The sequence below is a fragment of the Acomys russatus genome, chromosome 14 (genome assembly GCF_903995435.1).
Source record: "Acomys russatus chromosome 14, mAcoRus1.1, whole genome shotgun sequence".
NCBI classification, from domain to species: Eukaryota; Metazoa; Chordata; class Mammalia; order Rodentia; family Muridae; genus Acomys; species Acomys russatus.
The window spans coordinates 13,828,204-13,848,310 of record NC_067150.1 but is presented as its reverse complement, the minus strand read 5'-3'; the positions used below and the strand labels follow the sequence as shown (position 1 = coordinate 13,848,310).

Below are 20,107 nucleotides of genomic sequence, written 5' to 3'. Positions count from 1 at the left end.
CTCAGAAGTCAGTCCTTTACTTCCTCTATGCACATACCAGGAATCAAACTCAGTTTGTCAGAATTGGTAGCAGATAACTTTATCTGTTGAATCATCTCTCCGGCTCTGCTTTTTTTTATCCTCTTCTTCCTCCTCCTTATCCGCCCTGAGTTTCTTCTCTTCTAATTTCTTCAATAACCCACTTAGTCTAATTTATGCTTTCTATATGCAAAAGGCTATAGGGCCAATCATCCATAAGTGTGTGAGCAATCTACCAGGGGCCACATCCCTGGAGAAAACTGACTGTCTCTTATTAATCCACCATCCATTTTCAGTGATTCTTTAGCTCTCCTACACATGCAGTTATGTTGAGTTGATTTTGTGCAGGTTGTCTAGACCACCAAAGTATCCTTGACTTTATGAGAGCAATGGCCTGTCATGCCCAGAAAACATTGTTGTGCAACTTTGAGTCTTACAGTCTTTCCACTTCCTTTTCTAGGAAGGACCTTGAGAATTACAGAGAAGTATGATTTAGGCCTGAACTCACCAGTTACTTATTCTCCGCATTTTAAACTAGCCTGATTCATTTTTATAGGTGTAGATTTTATTTATAAGCTATATGTCATGTAACTTCACCTGAGAAATAATACAATTTTGTAATGTTTATTTTAATGTGCTTATAAAGACCTAGAAATATCAAGTGAGAAATGCTTTATCCCAAAGCAATATAAATATAGTCCAGGATAAAATTTTCCTAGTAGATGAATATAAAAAGATATGATTAATGAAGATGTCATCCATAATATGATTCTAATCATCTTATACATATAAAAGGTAATATAAGGTTATTCCTGAAGGGATAGCTGATTATACTTCTTATAATTATTTATTGTTTGTCAAGATTTTACTGTGTCAAGTAAACATAAACCAAACTTGCCTTCTCATGTAGCATCAGCATTTCAAGAACCACGTAGTTCTAGTGGATCAATGGCTTCAGTGCTCAGAACGACACCCAAGACAAGCACAAGAACATGGGGCACAAGGACAACAGAGACTGCTTCAACTTTACACTGGAGAAGTAGCATTTCCTCAAACTTGTCCACTCAAAGAGGCACAAGAAACTCTCAGAAAGCAGTGAGCAGCATGAAATTTACCAGCTCTGCTTCCCAGGTATCACTTGAGTCGGTTGCACCTAAAACCACATTGTCCATGATGATCCCTGAAAGCACATGGAAGAGCACTGGTTCTGCTTCAGTTAATATGTCTAATTCGACACGGACTGACACACATAATGGAGCTGCATTAAATAATATCCCTCCATCAGACACATCCACCACTGTCACTCGGGCAGAACCTAGCATACCTGAGATGATTTCAACCACAGACCACACTCCGAATGTTACTGAAGTGCTCTTTACTAATGCTGTTCTTGTACACAGAACAGAATCTACTACTAACAACACTTCCTATTCAAGCACTGATCAGCCAATCAAGCCAGAAGAAGCCTCCACTAGAATATCCACAGGGCTCCCAAACTCTATAATCAGCACAGAATTTACTGTTACTCAGGTAGGAAATTTTGTGACTGCCCAAAACACAGCCTTCTCTCAAAGTACACCACCAAGTTCCTCTGTGCCGGGAATGTTCTCCAGTGTCTCTCAGAATTATCCATTCTTAAAGACATCTGTTCATCCTAGCAAAAAGCATGAAACCCCATCCATGACGAACTCCACACCACTGGCAGGAATCAGCTCAGAAAGTGCCTGGGGAACTAGAGCCAGAACAGGCTCTTCATCACCTGTTAATTTTACGTCACAGAGGCATAGTCATCCCTTTTTAGGTTCCACGAACTCATCCTTACCTATCAGCCATCATACTCCTAAACAAGGTTGGACCACAGCTAGGATACAATCCAGAAAACTCGAGGATACAGATTCCCCCACAGAGTACAGTCCTAAGCATACAGAAGCACCTACGAATCTTTCTCTTCTTGAATCTTTGACAAGGGACATGACTATTGGGAACATATCCCTTACAACAATATATGAGTCAACATCAGAAGAAACTTCCACTGGAATCTCCATCAGTACCCCTGGTTCCAGCATCACTACAAAATCACAACAGCTGATGAATAGCCATACTGGACATTCCGTGATGACACCAGGCATGATGACTTATGAAAACGTACCAACCTCTGCTTCAATCAACAACGCTGACTCCAGTAGAGTACATACATTTCCACATTCAGAAGCTGTGGATCCTTCCAACAATATTGCTTCAGAACCATGGATACCTATTCCTTGGAAAGAATCCATGCCTGCAGATGCTGTAACCATGCCACATGAGGCACATTCACCTTCTGCTCTTTCTTCCATGGTAGACAGACACAATACAGCATCTACTATTTCTGTGGCCTCTGTCATCACAATTTCTAAGGACCTAATCCCAACAAATTTGTCTACAAGCTCAGGACCTGTGACTGCTTCAACTCCAGGCTTGAGCCGCAGTGATCATAAACGTTTCAATATGTCACAAGTGTCCAAATTGTCACAGATGACCACTGTTTCCTCTTCCATGAAAAGAAACAACATGGAAAATGGGAGCTCAACATCACAAGTGCATCACTCCATCACAACTCCACCACTTTCATCAGAAAAGGAACATTTCATGATTCTGGCCAGCTCAGAAGGCACCAAACTTTCATCTCCAAAATCAATTTCCTTTTCAACAGCAGATATAGAAAAACAAATAGCTTTTATGTTTATGACAGTATGGAAAAATTCCAGTAAATCTGAAGACATGCATTCAACCAAAATATACAGTACTAGCAAAACTGATGTACCCACTAGTCCTTCTCTTGTGGAATCTATGGCTAAAACTATAACTAATGGTAGAACAGACTTTTCTAAGTTACATCACTCAATATCAGAAGAAATTTCCCCTGGAACCTCCAGTGCTCTGCCTACTTCCACTACCAGTGCAGAATCAGAAGAGATGACAAGCAGACCCATGGGACATTCACTACTTACCTCAGATATTTTGACTTACCCAGATATATCAAGCACTGTCTCAATAGAGGGCACCCACTCCAGAGAGAGGGATACATTTCCACATTCAGAATCCACAACTCCTTCTAAGAATCTGGCTTCAGCATCATGGACATTTACTCCTGAGGAAAGATCCATGTCTACAGATTCCACAAAAACACAAGTGTCACCTTCACTGACACCTGAGGCTTTCTTGCCATATACACATAGCAGTCACTCTTCTTACTCCACAGCTACCCCTGTCACAGTTGCCAAGAATCCAATCTCAAGAAGCTTTTTCCCGAGGACAGAATCTATGACTGCCACTACAGCAAGCTTGAGCAGGAGCTTTCAGCCAAACTTCTACTCAGCTGTTGTCTCCAAAATCTCAGAGACCACACCTGTTTCTTCAGGTACACTAAGGTCCATCATGGAATATGGCAGTACCATAACCCAACGCAAACACACCAATACCTCTACAGACGTCTCCTCTGAAAATAAACTTTTGGCCAGCATCCTTCCCTCCTCAGAAGGAACCACACTCCCAACTTCACAGTTATCCTCATCTGAAAGTGAAGGTATTTTTATACAGAGAACTGACACACGGACCAGAGCACAGGAAAATTCCAGCACACATGAACACATACATTCCATCGTGGAGAAAAACCCTCACCATACTGGAGTGTCCACTACCCCTTCACTTCTCAAGTCTCAGACAGCAGCCATGTTTGAGCACACTACATCCCTTCCAATACGACATCACCCAATATCAGAAGACACATATACGATAATCTCTGCCAGGGTCCCTGGATCTACAACCACCACAGAATTAGTGGCAGAAACAAGTCATAGGGGACATACTGTGGTGACATCAAATGTGGAGACTTCCAAAGACACACCGACCACTACTTCAAGCACAGAGACACAACCCAGTGTGACAGAGACATTTCCACTTTCAGAATCCTTGGTTCATTCTATCAACTCTCCATCCCTATCGCAGACTCAGTCAGTGTGGGAAGGATCCATGTCTGCAAGTTCCAGAAGACCTACTGCTGAGGCACCCTCACATTCTCCAGTTTCTGACAATGCAGACAGATATAGTAGCACCTTTCCTGTTTCTGTCAAATCTGTGTTCACGTTTGATAAGCCCACAATCCCTTCTGCATTATACACAACACCTGGGTCAGGGTCCCTTTCAATACCAAGCTCCAACAGTTCCCACCTCACCACCATCTCACAGACAATGATTGTTTCCTCACTCACACCAGAGGAACACATAGAAGATGGGACTTACAAACACAACATCACACCTACATCACTTGAAAAGGAATCTTTCATCACTAGTGTGCCCACCATGGAACAAACTGGACTTTCATCTCCACAGCCAGCCTCATCAGAAAGTACAGAAATTGAGACAGGGACAGCTTCCTCCTTGAAGACAGCAAGGACAGATTTGAGAAAATCTGAAGAAATACATTCAGCCATAGAATACAGTCCTGTCAATAATGAACTCTCCACCACCCCTTCCCTTTTTGACTCTGGAATAAGAGCAGTGTCTGCTGACAGTATAGCCCTTCATCCATCAACACCAGAAGACAATTCCACTGGAATCTCCATCAGTCTTTCTACCTTTTCCCCCAGTTCAGAATCACAAGAGATGACAAGCAGAGCCACAGGACATTCTCCAGTTACCACAAACATTTTAACTTACCCAGACACAACAAACACTGCCTCGGTCAAGGTCATCCACTCCAGTGGGACAGATATAATTCCACATTCACAACCCACAGCTCCTTTCAACAACCCTGCTTTAGCATCATGGACACTTATTCCTGAGGAAGGATCTGTATCTAAAGTTTCCACAATCATACAAGGGTCACCTTCACTGAGCCCTCACGCTTCCTTGCCAGACACACATAGTATTCAGTCTCCTGATTCTGCTGCCTCTTATTTCACAGTTTTTAAGGACTCCATCCTCACAAAGTCATACCCCAGCTCAGGTCCTGTTAGTGATTATCTTGCAAGCTGGAGCAGTGTGTCTCAGCCAAGTGACAACAGTATTCATATTTCCCAAACCTCACAGATGAATACCATTTCTTCAGTCACTTCAGGATCCATCATGGAAGCCAGCCATTCTGTACCCCAATTAAAGTACCCCATAACTTCTACATCAGTGTCATCTGAAAGGAAAGTCTTCCCTACAACCTTGTCCACACTTTCACCCACACAATCAACATCATTTGAAAATACAAATATGGGGACACAGACATTTACTCTCCTGACCACACTGACACAATCTAATACATCTGAGAAGATGCATTCAAGTGCGGATTTCATTCATATCCATTCTGACATGCCTAACAGTTCCTCTAGTCTTGTAGCAAGGACAGTATCCATGTCTCCTGATAACACATTACTTCCAATGCTACAGGGTTTTATGTCAGATGATACCAAGTTTACATCTGAAGATAGGACCAGTGGAATTTTCACCAAGCTTCATGGCTCCAACACTATCACAGAATCAGAAGAAATATCTACCAGACAGATCGGGGATCCTGAAGTGACATCAAACATTGTCCCCTCCCTAGAAACATCAACCATATCTTCAGTGTCAGACAATCTCAGTTTCACTCCAACCCCAATCACAGAGACATCCACATTTCTAAGGAAAAGTTATGAAGTCCCATCAAATGCAACTTTTCCAACTCTAAATGGAAGCCAGCTTGTCAAGTCCCCAGGACATCTTGATGGATCTACATCAAGTTCACCTGTTACTTCCACAGTAGAAAGCAGCACGCCCTCTCCCAATTCTGTCTTCACTTCTTCTAAGGAGACAATCACAACCAGGATAGATACAAAGTTACACCATTTGTCTACTTCATTTCCAAACTGGACCAGCAGTACCCATTCAAGCCAAGAGGCTGCACAAGTCACCAAACTTTTACCGACAAGCTCTTCTTCCTATGTTGAAGCAGAGACAAATATGGCAGTCAGCAGTTCCATACCCCAATCCAAATCCTCTATTACCCCTGTGTCAGTTTCACTGGAAACTGCATTTTCTGCCATGTTGCAGCATCCCTTGGTAGATACTACAGTTTCTATTTCACAGCCAACGTTTTCTGAGGCCTCTGGAATTCTAAGCCAATCACTTCCACAAACTACTATTCTTGAAGAGACCACCTTTCCCACAACATACAATACTGTTTTTTCTCAGTTAACCCCTAATGTGTCTCCTAGCCTCTCCAATTCAGAATCCATTACAGTTGGAAAATTCCCCACAAGAAGCCCTTCCTACTCCTCAGCATCAGAAGATGCACACACCTCTGCAGATTCAACATCAACTATCATTGAAAAAAATACATCTTCACCTGTAACTTCTTTGATACAAGGACAAAATATATCCTCCCTTGGTTTTGTGGCTACATTTGGAACTTCTGTTCAAGAGACAACCTCAAATAGAAAAGGCACAAATATAGCTTCCAGGAGCATCTCAATTCAAAGCCTAGATACCACAGGACTTTCAACTTCAGATTCCTCATATAACAGGAGAAACTTGCAGATAAGTCACAGTTCCTCAAAAAAACCAGCAACCAGTGTACAAACATCTATTTCTGGAGGGCATTCCCAAGGCACTGTCCTAGTTGATTCAGTTCCATCAAGAACAACTGTAATTATGACCTCACAAAGCAACACAATAATTTCCACATCAATGCCCTTATCTAACCCTGCACATATAGAAACTCAAAAAGCTTTCCCCCTAACGTCAATAGAACAGGAAACCACCAATCCTGAAGATATGGACTTGATGACGAAACATAGTTCTGGCCTTAATACAGTGCCCACTAGTACTTCCATTGGGCTTTCCAGAACAGAAGCTAACTCAGCTGATAGAACATCCATTTCAAGCTCTGGATCCTTCACAAAGACAACAGACATATCAATGGGAAATATCTCCAATATCTCTACTATTTTCTTTCCAAACACTGACATTGGTCAAGTACCTAATGCTGAGGAGTCATCCAACATCTCTCTATGGAACTCATCAGATACTACTTCTTATACTGGGACCATTTCTACTATAACTCAGACAGTTTTATATTCAGACTCAATCCCTCATCCCAGCAGTTCTGAGTCATTGTCATGGACAGACTCTTCATACCATGCAGCAACTTCCTCTATAAACCCTGCAGAAATTATACCTGGAACAACATCATCTTCTCCTGCTACTTCTACATCAGAATCACAAAGTCTTTTCTCTCCTACTTCTGTGGCCTCCACATTTTCTTCTGTGGAAACAAGTACAAAGGAGTTGGACATAAACCAAGCTCCTTTTACAACTTCATTACCAAGCTGGAGCAACAGTGAGCTATCCACCTCACAGGACACCCAAACCTCACAAAAATCTTATAGTTTTACCAGAACTGAAGTAGGCATGGACATGACCACTGTTGGACCCCAGTCCCAGCACACTGTATCATCTGAGACTGTTTCAACAAATGGTACTATCTCTTCTTTGTTGACACTACCAACCAAGACTTCACATTCTGCTTCCTCTCTATCACCACAGAGCTCAAACTCCACATTTTCCCCTAAGACTTCATTCCCCACCTCTGAATTTATAAAGACACCAGATACATTGAGCAGAAGCTTGGAAACTCAAACAAGTTCGCCTCTAAATTTGGGCAGCACCTCACTTGAAATGTTGGGCTTACCTAAAGGTACTACTGATACAGAAGATTTTCCCTTCTTCCTCAGGTTTCACAGTAACCAACATGCAGGCCAATACTATGACACATGAGCTAAGTTCTTCCATTTCAATACCTTCTGAATCATCCAGGAACACCTATACAATGGGTAGTTCTTCCTCCATATGGATGACTACTATGTCCACACCATTGTCTAACCACTTAGAGACTACGAGATATGATACTGAGCCATTTTCCTATTTGACTTCTGGATTGAGGGACAGTAACACATCTCTACAAACAAATGTACCTTCAACCTCTGTGTCCACTCTCATATTTCCAATTTCTGAGACTGATGACACTACTTCTGCTATGAATATATCAACCCCACTTCAGACTCCATCTTCACAGTTTACTGAATTTCCAATAGAAATAGATACCAACTTAAATTTTTCTTTGCCTATTGTAGAGTCTACTGAGATAACATCCTTCCCAGCATACAATTTTACTATGCCATCATTAGAAAGTACCCATGTTCCAAGAACTGATACACTGCCTTCAGCTGAGATTACTTTGATTGACGCAACAACACTTTCTCCAACAGAAGAGATGGCTTCATTTGCCACAATGATCATTCCCGAAGGCAGTTCAGATGTGAGTTCCAGCAGCCCGTCTTCCGTAACACAGCCAAGCCATTTGGTTTCCCCCATTGTAAAAACCCTGCCTTCATCAACTTCTACATCATTGCCCTTTTCTTGTTCCACTACCAACGACTCTACAGCTAGCTCAGCCCTCGACAGGATTACTACACCTTCAGGTAATTTACAAACAAAAGAAAAAAGTTTTGACATAGTGAATGGCAGCTCTCAGTATTCCATGGTTATCTTTAGAATCTTGAAGCCTAGAACCCAACCCATCAAGACATCTTATCACCCTTCTCGAAAAACAAAATGACTGAGTGTGCTGACTTGGGAAGGATGACAAGTGCTTTTCAGGTTCCTGTGCATTCAACCAGGTTAAGTAAGAATCAGCTATTTCTACATCCCCATTTACAGACTTGGGGGGACCATAGGAAATAGATCTTTCCTGTGAGGTAGAATATGTTGCATTCATATTTATTTATGGATACTACAGTTATCATTATTGAATCATAAAACTGTGAAAATTAGTGCATTTCACTCTGGCATTCTCACAGACACTCACACAATGTTCAACATCCCCAATTCCTACTATGAACTCTCCTCACTCTCTTTTCTGCCTTCTTCTTGATTCCTTCCACTGCCTTTGTAGTCAGTGTTCTGTTTTTATGGCTTATGTTTGTTTATTTCTACATAATATAAAACATATGATATTTATTTTTCTGTCTAATTTTGCTTAACATGATTATTTTTAGTATCTACACATGACTTCATTTCATTCTTCTATATGGCTGAGTAAAACTATTGTATATAATATATGTTTTCAAATTCAGCTATTTGTTTAAAAGTATGAATCTGGAGATGGAACCTAGGACCTTTCACATGCAAGGCAAGGTCGATACAAATGACATATACTCTCTACCCCCATACTAAAGTTTATTTAGCAAACATTGGTTGAACATCAATCACTTCTAAGAACTAAGCTAGGTACAAGCAAAATATAGAAAAATAAGCAAGGCCACAAGTAATTACTACAATGTAAGAGATGTTTTAGTATAGTTATTAGTCATAATTAATGGTGATGAGAATGAGAATTAGGCTTACACAGCATATATTTCTATGTAAATCACTATTTCATAATGTTTTTAATCCTTATAATATTATTTTTGGGTAATGAAGCTGAGATACATAGAAGATGTGGAATAATTTTCTTACCATCATAAATTTCATAGTGACAGAAGTAAGTTAAGGATTTGTCTGGGTGTGCTTTATTCATGCCTATGAATCTGGCATGTAAAAAGCTGAGGCAAAAGGATCCTGACTTCAAAAAGAACTAGGGTTATATAGCGAAACCCTGTCTAAAAGATCCAAGGGATGGGGAAATAGCTTAGTGCCAGAACACCTCCCATAAATTGCATGGTGCTGTAGATTTGATACTCAACACTTCTGAAACAAAAAGAGAATTCAAACTATACAGTAGGAACTTATGTTCTTAATCATTAATTCAAACAGGGGTTGTTAAAATCAGAAAATACAGGATATTCTAGACTTAGGAAGGCAATACTTAGAAAGAGATTGTAATGCCTATCAAATACTACAGAAAGTGCAAGCTTTTATGAAGTGAGGGGTATTTTGGCAATGTGGGGATCCTGTGAGGATAGATATGTGAGGCAGAGAGTGCTAGACTTAAGCCAAAGTAACATGTAGAGAAAAAGATATTTTCCTTTGGTTTGTTTTTGGAAGTTACTCCATAGAGATTGACACATATGCTTTATTCTTAAGCAGCACATGCATCCCTTGTTGAATGTATGTATGTATGTATGTATGTATGTATGTATGTATGTATGTATGTATGTACATATGGACCTCATTCTGTAAATTAAACTGACATTGAACATGAAATAATCCTTCCCTAGCTTTCCACACAGCAGAGATTGTAGGTTTTGTAGTACTATCAGACCTGACTCAAGGGAGATTTTCTGCATTTGAGTTAAACATGCTACAGTAGAGTCAAAAAGTAGTATAGAAAATCATGTGATCATGAAAACTGAATTGATAAAGTGCCTGATGATGTGGGAGAGACCCAAAAATGAAATCACGTTTCCAAGATCGCAGTTAAGTACAGCAAGCAACTTTGTAGGGACACTATTCCTGTGAAAGAATACGATTTGCTACCTGACTTTATTTGTGACACAAGTCCAAAAGTGCTTTCTAGCAACACTACTGCCTTATTTGGCAGTCTCCAGAGGAAGTGTGTTTGAGATGCTACACATAATTTGAATGAGTCATATGAAAGGTAGAGAGATATTTTAAGTCATGGACTCGCTTTCTCTATAGATTGTCTTTCTTTTTAAATATATTTTATTGATTTATTCATATTACATCTCAATTGTTATCCCATCCCTTGTATTCTCCCATTCCTCCCTCCCTCCCATTTCCCCCTTACTCCCTTCCCCTGTGACTGTGACTGAGAGGGACCTCTTCCCCTTCTATATGCTCATAGGGTATCAAGTCTCTTCGTGATAGCCTGCTATCCTTCCTCTGAGTGCCACCAGGTCTCCCCATCCAGGGGACGTGGTCAAATATGGCGAACCAGAGTTTGTGTGAAAGTCAGACCCCACTCTCCACTCAACTGTGAAGAATGTCCTGTCCATTGTGTAGTTCTGGGTAGGGGTTTGATGTTTACTGCATGTATTGTCCTTGGCTGGTGCCATAGTTTGAGCAGGATCCCTGGGCCCAGATCTGCCCATCATAATGTTCTTCTTGTAGGTTTCTAGGACCCTCTGGATTCTTCTATTTCCACATTCTCCCATGCTTCTCTCACCTAGAGTCCCAGTAGGATGTCCTCTTTTCTGTCCCACTTTCCTTAATAAGTGAAGACATTCATGGGACATGCCCCTTGAGATAGTGTCCAGATACAAGCAAGTATATACCATTTGACTCTTTCTGCTTCTGGGTTAACTCACTCATTATGTAGATTGTCTTTCTATACCACAAAGCGGGCCTCAAACTCATGATTTTTCTGCTTCAGCATCATGAATGTTTGGGTTTCAGGTGTATAATCCTATACTTTGCTTTGATTCTTGTTGTAGTTTATTCATATTCTGAAGTAAAATCAAATAAAAATAAAGAATAAATTTAATGGTTGACATTAAGGCCTGGGCCATTGGTGTTCTGTTCAGGAAGTTGTCTCCTGTGCCAATATGTTCCAGGCTCTTCCCCACTTTTTCCTCTAAGTGACTTAGTGTCTCTGGTTTTATGTTGAGGTCTTTAATCCACTTGGATTTGAGTTTTGTGCAAGGTGACAAATATGGGTCCAGTTTCATTTTTTTTACACATAGCCCTCCAGTTAGACCAGCACCATTTGTGGAAATAATGGGAAAATGGGGGGGGGGGAGGAATGGGAGGATACAAGGGATGGGATAAACATTGAGATGTAACAAGAATAAATTAATAAAAATAAAAAATAAAAAAGTTAAAAAAAGAATAAATTTAAATATAAATGGAAGAAAAGAAGGGCAAACAGAAAGTAAATACACTGGGGATATGATTTATTTAGTAGAGTACTGCTAAACATCACAAGGCTCTTGACACTGCCCTCAACATTGCATAAACTTTGCATGATGATATGCACCTGTCATCACTGTACTCAGGAGATGGAGTCAGGAGGTTCAGAAATTCAAGGTTATCCTTTGCTATATCAAGTTTGAGGCATGTCTAGGCTGCATGAGAATCTCTTTTTAAAAAAGAGAATAGAGAGAGAGAGAGAGAGAGAGAGAGAGAGAGAGAGAGAGAGAGAGAAAACAACAGAAAGAGAGATAAAGCAGAGAGAGCAGTAAAGAAGAAGGGAGAGACAGAGGGAGAGAGGGACAGAGAAGGAGGAAAAATTGAAAGCAAAGAGTAAAAGAAAGGAAAGGAAGACTGCATATAGAAGGATGGACAATTTGATAAATTGATAGGAAGATTTAATGTAGGGATTTACTACTCATTCTTTTTAGCTGTGAATCAAGGTCACTGTCAAAGACTCTAGGAAAAGAATGACGTGTACTCCATGAAGTGATGTAATTGGACAATAGGTTTTCTGGGAGAGATAGTTACCTGCTTTCTTCCTCAATCTCACCTGCAGAAATGGAAGATGGCACACAGCACCACACACAGATATCTCATGGAGGTACCCATGAAGACCCTGAAGGCCTGGGCAGGGCCACCCTGGCTTCCACATTACATGCTAGCCATAAAGGTAAGCCCCATTGTGCTTACTTCCTAGAAAATAGAAATAATCTTCCATGCATTATTTCCTGTTCCAGAGCACCGAACTTCTTACTTTCCTTAAAGAGAATACTGTATGTTCTCCATGAATAGTTGTCTGAGATGGACCTTTGTCTTCTGTGGAGGAGCCAGTGTATACCAGCAGTCTCATAACATACTGAACAAACTTTGCTCCAGGTCACAAACATTAATTTCTCTCACCCCCATTCTTTTTCTAAAGCCATTCTATGTAACCGACCTGGCCTAGGACTCAAAATTGTACTGCCTTAGTCTGTTAAATACTAAGATATCATAGAAGTACCATCATGTTCACATTGATATGCTAATTTAGTGAAATATAGATGTTGGAGACTATGATGCAAACAGAATGCACAGAAAGACAGCAAAGGAACAAAACAATTACAACGCACCTTTGTTTGTAAGAGTGTCGGGGGTAATCTGCAGCAGCTCACACATGCCAAGCAAGCACAAGTTTACTACAGCCTGCTCTCAGCATTTCACAAGCAGATTCCAGGTCAAGGACTCTACTGATGAGCCACACCCCCAAGCTCCTGACTGGAAGATTCTAGCAGAGGCTTTACCACAGAACCATCCTCCAGCCCCTCAGTGGTAGATGCTACGCAGATGTTCTACTGCTGAGCCATATCCCTGTGTCTTTTCCCCCCTTTTATGTTGAAGCAGAGTCTGTCTCATCAAGTTCCTCAGATTCCCTCTGTATCTGCATCAAGGCAAACTTTAAACTTGTGATCCTTTTGCCTCAGCTTCCTGAGCATCTGGAATTATAGATCGAGCAATGCATTTTTTTTTTCTTTTTAAATTTTGGATTCTGTTTTCAAATGTAAAACTCTACAGTCACTGTTCTGGGTTATAGCTCATCAGAACACTTGCTTGGTGAGTGTGAAATCCTTCCTACGGTCAGCCTCCAGTACTGAAATCAGTGAATTAACCAACCAATCATTTATAGTTGTTTTTCAAAAACTTCAGAAAAGTACAAATAACATTCGATGTACCTGTGTTTCATCCAGGCATAATTAATCATTAGAATTTTATAGAGTCATCTATATATTAATTTTATAACACATATTAAAGTTAGACATGGTAGTTCCGGGCTGTAATGCTCACAAAAGTAGCTAAGTCAGTAGGACTGAGAGTTTGACAACAACCTGGATAACTTAATGAGACCCTGCCCAGAATATAACTGAAAAGAAGAACTGGGGATGTAGCTCAGTGATAGAATACTTGCCTAGCATGTGCAAAGCTGTGAGTTCTATGATGACCACTACAATATGTGAATTGTTTAATTCATTTCTTAAAAATATCTTAAAACAAGTCAAATGATTGGCAAAAGTTTTAAGAAATTTTATGCTATATCCCTTATACTGTTGTATACATACAAATATACCAATAACATGTTTTATTCTACATATTATAAATTACTATAGGTGGTGAATATAATCAAAACACATTGAACAGATTTCCCAAAGAACTAATAAAAATAAAAATAAAGAAGTAAATTTCATGCATCAGTGAGATGGTTCTGTCGGTAAAAGTGCTTGTCACCAGGACTGATAACCTGAGTTCAAGACCAAGAATCCAAACAGTAGAAGAGAATTGACTCCCATATTTGTCCTCTGATCTCTTAATGCATGCCTTGGCATACATACACACATACTTGGCAGACACACACACAAAAAGTTAGCAAAAATAATTTTAATTGCTATACGTATTACACTACAACTTTCATTGTGCCCAGTATACTATTTCCATGACTGAGTTTTAAAAGTTTGCAAATGGAAATGTACTGCTACTAAAGGGAGAAGGCTTCATGGAAGAGACAATGTTTGAATTGGGTTTTAAGGAATGAAAAATAGTTTTCCAGAGAGAAACAAGCACTTAATGATGACATTCTGCATGGAGGTCAGAGTAATACAGCATGGCCCAGCGAGGAGTAAAGTCTAAGAATCACAGCTTTAACATTTGCTCATTGTAAAATAGTGTAGGAAAGATGAGCCTCCAGATGTGGGGGCAAAACGAATGTTCAGAAAGCCGTGTAATTTTTGTGTGTCCTTTAACAAAATTAGAAAGAGGTTTGTGGTTGCAAATGTGTAGATCCTTGTGTAAAGCTGTGATGTGTCTGAGGCTGTTAAAGGCATTGAGCTGTAGTGCTTCAAAGAACCTTGTTTGGCTTTGTTCATAAACATTTAGTATCATAGTCTGACTACATATTAATATTCAGTAGAAGATTCCTAACACATCACAGTATTTTTCTTTCTGGATACTTAAGAGTTGCATAAGTCAGGGATGCAGCTCACTTGGTATAGCTTTAACTCACATGCATGAAAAATTGAGCTTTAAACTAGGCATGGTGACACATACCTCAGCAAGCTGGAGGTGGAAAAAGGAGGACCACAAGTTTAACTTGAGATGCATAATAATTTTGAGGCCAACTTGGGCTATATGAGACACAGTCAACAATAAACGTATATATGTGGCTATAACAAGGGGTCCCTTTACTCTCTGGCTTGAGAATAAAGCTTCCCACACTTTTTTTTTTCATTTCTATGTGTATGTGTGCTTTGTCTGGATGTATTTTGTACAACTACATGCATGCAGTGTCTGTGGAGGCCAGAAGAGGACACTTAATTCCCCCTGAAATGCAGCTATAGACTGTTGTAAACTGCCATGTGAGTCTTGTGAATCAAATCTGGGTCCTCAGAGGAGCAGCCAGTGTCCTTAGTCATGGAGTGAGTCATCTGTTCAGGCTCAAGCTTCATGCACTTATGACATTACTTTTCAAATTAACTTGCAAAGTTTAAAGATAAGACTATTTTTATTATAATAATTCAATCTTGTTAGTTTTATTGAGTCAATGCATTTGTGTTCTTGGACATATCTGATGCTTTGATCTTTTATACAATTTAGTTCTTAGTAATACAGTTCATTTTGGTACATAACGTACTTAAATTTTGTCCATGTTCCTGGCCACCTTTCTTTTCTTCTCAGGGAACCCACAACCCCCAACTTCATGTACTTTTTAAAAAATAAAATAACCCACTGAGTCCAATTAGTGCTGCTGCCTCTGTGTTCAGGGCCTAGAAACATTGACTGGAGCATGGACAAGTAACCAGTGTCACAACCTTGATCAAAAAGTCAGCCTCCCCCAGTGGATATTTTGATGTCATCTACACTCCCCATTACCCCACCTTTTATACCTTTCCCTCACTCTTCTCACAGACATTTGTTTATACATACATGTATAGACATTTGTCTGTACATAGTATGATCACTAAGTTCTAGCCATTTTCTTGCAGATGAGATTATGTTCTTTACATCTGTGTAATATTTCATTGTGTATATATATATATACACACTACAATTTCTTGCTAAACTCATCTGTATGTGGGCAGCTAAGCTGATTCCATATCTTATCATGTACCAGGCCACAATGAATATGGATATTTAGATATTGCTTTGATATGCTGACCTTTTCATTTGAGTATACTCAAGGCTGACATGGCTGTATTATAATAGCAGTTCCACTTTCAGGTTTTTAAATTATTTTAACAATGCTTTTAATTATTTTTCTACTTTTATTTAATTTCAGTGTGTGTGTGTGTGTGTGTGTGTGTGTGTGTGTGTGTGTGTGTGTGTGTGTGTGTTTTCCTTGCCTCTGTGGCTCATTGCCTCATATCTGACCCAAATCAGTAGAAACAAGGGTCCCAGATGGCAAACTGCCAAAGTCTTAAGTAGGGAGGGCCAGTTGTGTATAATACCAAGTCAAGACATAAAGAATACAAAAGTAATAGCTGGGACTAGGAGGTCTTCCATATGCTGATTTATTAAGAAGTACAGCAACGTATACTATTTGCAGGATGGTGATGGAAAAAACCAAAGTCAGCATAAAGCTAAGTCACACAATGTTTACAAAGAGAACATGTGATACTCAGGCACAGCTGTATGAGGATTGATAAGCACAGCCCAGGTTCACAGAAACTACAGCCTTGACTCCTAATATGCACTGGCTCCAGCACTGAACTGGCTTTCTTACCAAGACCATTACTGGTCAAGATACAGAACTAAAGTTCCCTTTGTCTTTTCATCAGGGCCTCTGAGAAAGTCCTGGGTTTACCTGACTTTCCACATATGTCTGTGTACCACTTGTATGCTGGATATCCATAATGGTCAAAAGAGAAAACATTAGATCCCTTGGAAATTGAGCTACATATGGTCGTGGTCTGCCATGTTGAAACTGAATGTCAAGCTCATTCTCTGGAAGAGCACCCCATGCTCTTAGCTGATGAAACATTGCTTTAACTTCAGTTTTTTTAAGTGTTCACTTATTTTTATCTTATGTACGATATTCAGCTGCATGTATGAGTGTGTGCACAACCTGTATTCCTGATACCCATGGATGTATAAAAAGAACATCAGATTCCTAGAATTGGAGTTATGGATGTTTATGAGTCACTAAGTCAGTACTTTGAACCAAAACTCGTTCTTCTATTGTTAGAGTATTTTTTTTTCCTCCCTCAAAGAAAAATGACATCATGAGCTTAATGATTCCTGAGACTCTAAGTATATTTACAAATACCTATGGCATAGAGCTAGACTCTTCTTTGACTAGCTCATAACTTTAAATAAAATGTTTATTACGATGTATATTCTGCCACATGACTGGATACCTGGGCTCAGGTACCATCTGTCTGTCCTACTCACATCTTCCTGAGTGACTCTCCCACACTTGGCTCTATTCCAGAATCCTTCTATTCTACCTATCTTGTAGGCTATAGGTTTTTTTAATTGACAGGCAATGTATCCATACAATTCACAAGATGGTTTCTCAACATTCTGTAAGTACAGAATGTTCTCCTAAGCACAGAACCATCTTTAATATTTACTATTTTTAGTTTTGTAAAGAAACTATATGCTTTTTTCTAAAGTGGATAGACTCAATAGCTTATATTCCCACCAACAGTGTATAATGTTCATTCTTCTCCAATAATTATAAGCATTTATGTTCTATGTTGTACATAAATATAATTTTGACTAAGAAGAAAGGTAATATTGGTGTAGTTTTGCAATTCTGCAGTGGCTAAGGATGTTGAGCATTTTTTCATAGCCTAAGTAAGATTTTAGGTTTTAGTAAGATACTTTGGAGACTTTCAATATTTGGTTTTTTTTTTTTAAACAAAAGTACTACTAAAGCAGAGCTATTGATTTTATCCTGTGCCTGAAGCATCTTGGTGGGTTTCCTAAAAAGCAGTCTTTGAATATAAGACATGGAGTCCCATAGTTTATGTTAAGTTGAGAATGGTCCCAGCAAGCATGGGAAGATAAGACGAAGAAGAGAAGAAAAAGAGGTCAAGGTACATTAATGTACAGATTTCAGTCTGGGTCACAGTATTTACAGGTGTCCATCACTATACCAAGATTATGCACTTCTTGAATGAACCCAGGACTCCATTATGCTAGATAATTGTTCTTCCCAATGCACTACATGCCCAACCATATACACTCTTAAAAGTACAAATAGAAAAATATCATGAAATATTCGGTGTCATCCAGAGAAATATATTTCAAAGAATATCTAACCAAACTGTGCTATTAAACATTGGTTTGAATAGAGCCAAACAAGTTCCTTTACAGCCACATCTCTAGTGAAAAAGAAAAAATCAGCACAGGACTATCACATTATAGAGCCCAAACATTCAAACAAATGACACATGTCACCTCTCTCAAATCAAAGGGGATACAGACTTATCTTCTTTCATGTCTTCATTTATTCACTCAGTATTTTGAGCTAAGTATTTACCAAATGTCAAGCATTCAAACATTAATAGATATTACCAACTAGTATTGCTGGTGATGAAAATTGCAGTACAGATAAGAATATGTGAAGAAAATTAAGTATAATAAATTCTCAGCGAAGGTAGATTTAAGCTTGCCCATGAATGTGATCAGAACTGATGGGGTCTGATGGATAGGTATGTCAGGGGGAGGGAAGAGCTTAAACTTGGGCAGTTTAGAAAATAGAGGGTAACAAAGATTGTACTAGTGTGGTCACAAATTTATGGAGAAGTTATGGCCCAAATAGATAAAGGAGTTCTAAAGCTAAAGATGTAGAACAGTTTGTAGAGAGCTTGCCAAAGATTCACAGAGCTCTGAGTTTCCATTTCTAGCCCAATATAAACTAATTGTGGTCACTCATGTCTATAATCTCAGTACTTAGAGGGCAGGCAGATGAAAAGTTTAACGATGCCCTCAGCTATGAGGGTGAGTTAAAGGTTGGCCTAGGAAAAAGGAGATCCTCTCTCTCTCTCTCTCTCTCTCTCTCTCTCTCTCTCTCTCTCTCTCTCTCTCTCTCTCTCTCATCCTCCCCCCACACACACATCACAGAAAATTTAAAAAGCTGAAGTCAGGAAAATAGATGATTAATATAGCAACATTCAGAGTACCGTTTCTCAGCCCACAGTGTGTCACCCACATCCCAGGAAAGCAGCACTAGATAGACACTTCTCCCCCTTTCATTATGTAGATAAAAAGTATTAATTGCTTATCTAAAAAGTATACATACTTTTTACAATTTGTGTTGCATGTCTCAATTTGCAGATCTATACACAGAAGTAAAAACAGAGACTACGACCACAGCTCTGAAGGCCACTTTTATGATCACTTCAAACACCAAAATCTTGACTACAACTTCAAGACCCCTGAGTCACCTAAAGACACCAGAGAAAACAGCCAATGTAAACACAACTGAGATGACTAACACAGCCTCCAATACTTCTAACAATCTAGTAGAGATAGCAACTGCATCTTCCACAGGCTTTAGAAAAAATTCTATGATGGTCAGCATAACAAGACCATCTCCTTACAGTAGAAAAGCAGAAATCACATTCCCATGGATCCCCAGTCTTAGGACAAAGATCAGCCCAGATGTTCATACTTCTACTGTCTCCTCTGGAGAGTCTGAAACAATCTCATGGATCACTCATCCTCTAGAGACTACTTCAGCTGTTGCCAAGACAACCATAAATGCTTCTCAAAGTAAATCAGATTCCATGGAGTCCATAGCCACCAGTCCCAGAGAAGTCAGTTCAACCATTCCAATAGCAACTGTTCCTCATATTACACCAAATTTGGTGACTTCACTGATTAATAGGCCTGGAGAAAGCACCAGCATATTTATTTCAACTCTTATGGATTCCCTGGCTGAACCAAAGACCACAGACTCTGGGGTCACCCATCCCAAGACAGAGGACAGTTACTCTGATGCAAGCACTTTTTCTTCTGATATGTCAGCAATGGCAACCTCACTAGATATTAGTTCTGGGGCAGAGACAAAGCCAGCTCTTCAAAGTTCGGCTGTTGCACCTAGTGAGTCAGATACAACAGTATCAATGGGTTCAACAAGTCTCAAGCATCTTTCACAGAGCAGAATCCCTATTTCTGGAAAAATTCTTGATATTTTCCACAGTGAATCAGATACTAATGCACTTCCAGTGGGCAC

The 20,107-nt window shown here is 39.6% G+C and overlaps 1 protein-coding gene across 1 annotated transcript in view; it reads left to right on the top strand.

The window, feature by feature from the left end:
• LOC127198736 (mucin-16-like) overlaps positions 1-20,107 on the top strand; it is a 234,353-nt gene that overhangs the window by 64,196 nt on the left and 150,050 nt on the right. Inside the window, 5 exon segments of the mRNA XM_051156780.1 lie at positions 929-2,980; positions 3,845-7,743; positions 7,745-8,507; positions 12,455-12,568; positions 19,207-19,692. Coding sequence (XP_051012737.1) covers positions 929-2,980; positions 3,845-7,743; positions 7,745-8,507; positions 12,455-12,568; positions 19,207-19,692 — 7,314 coding nt within the window.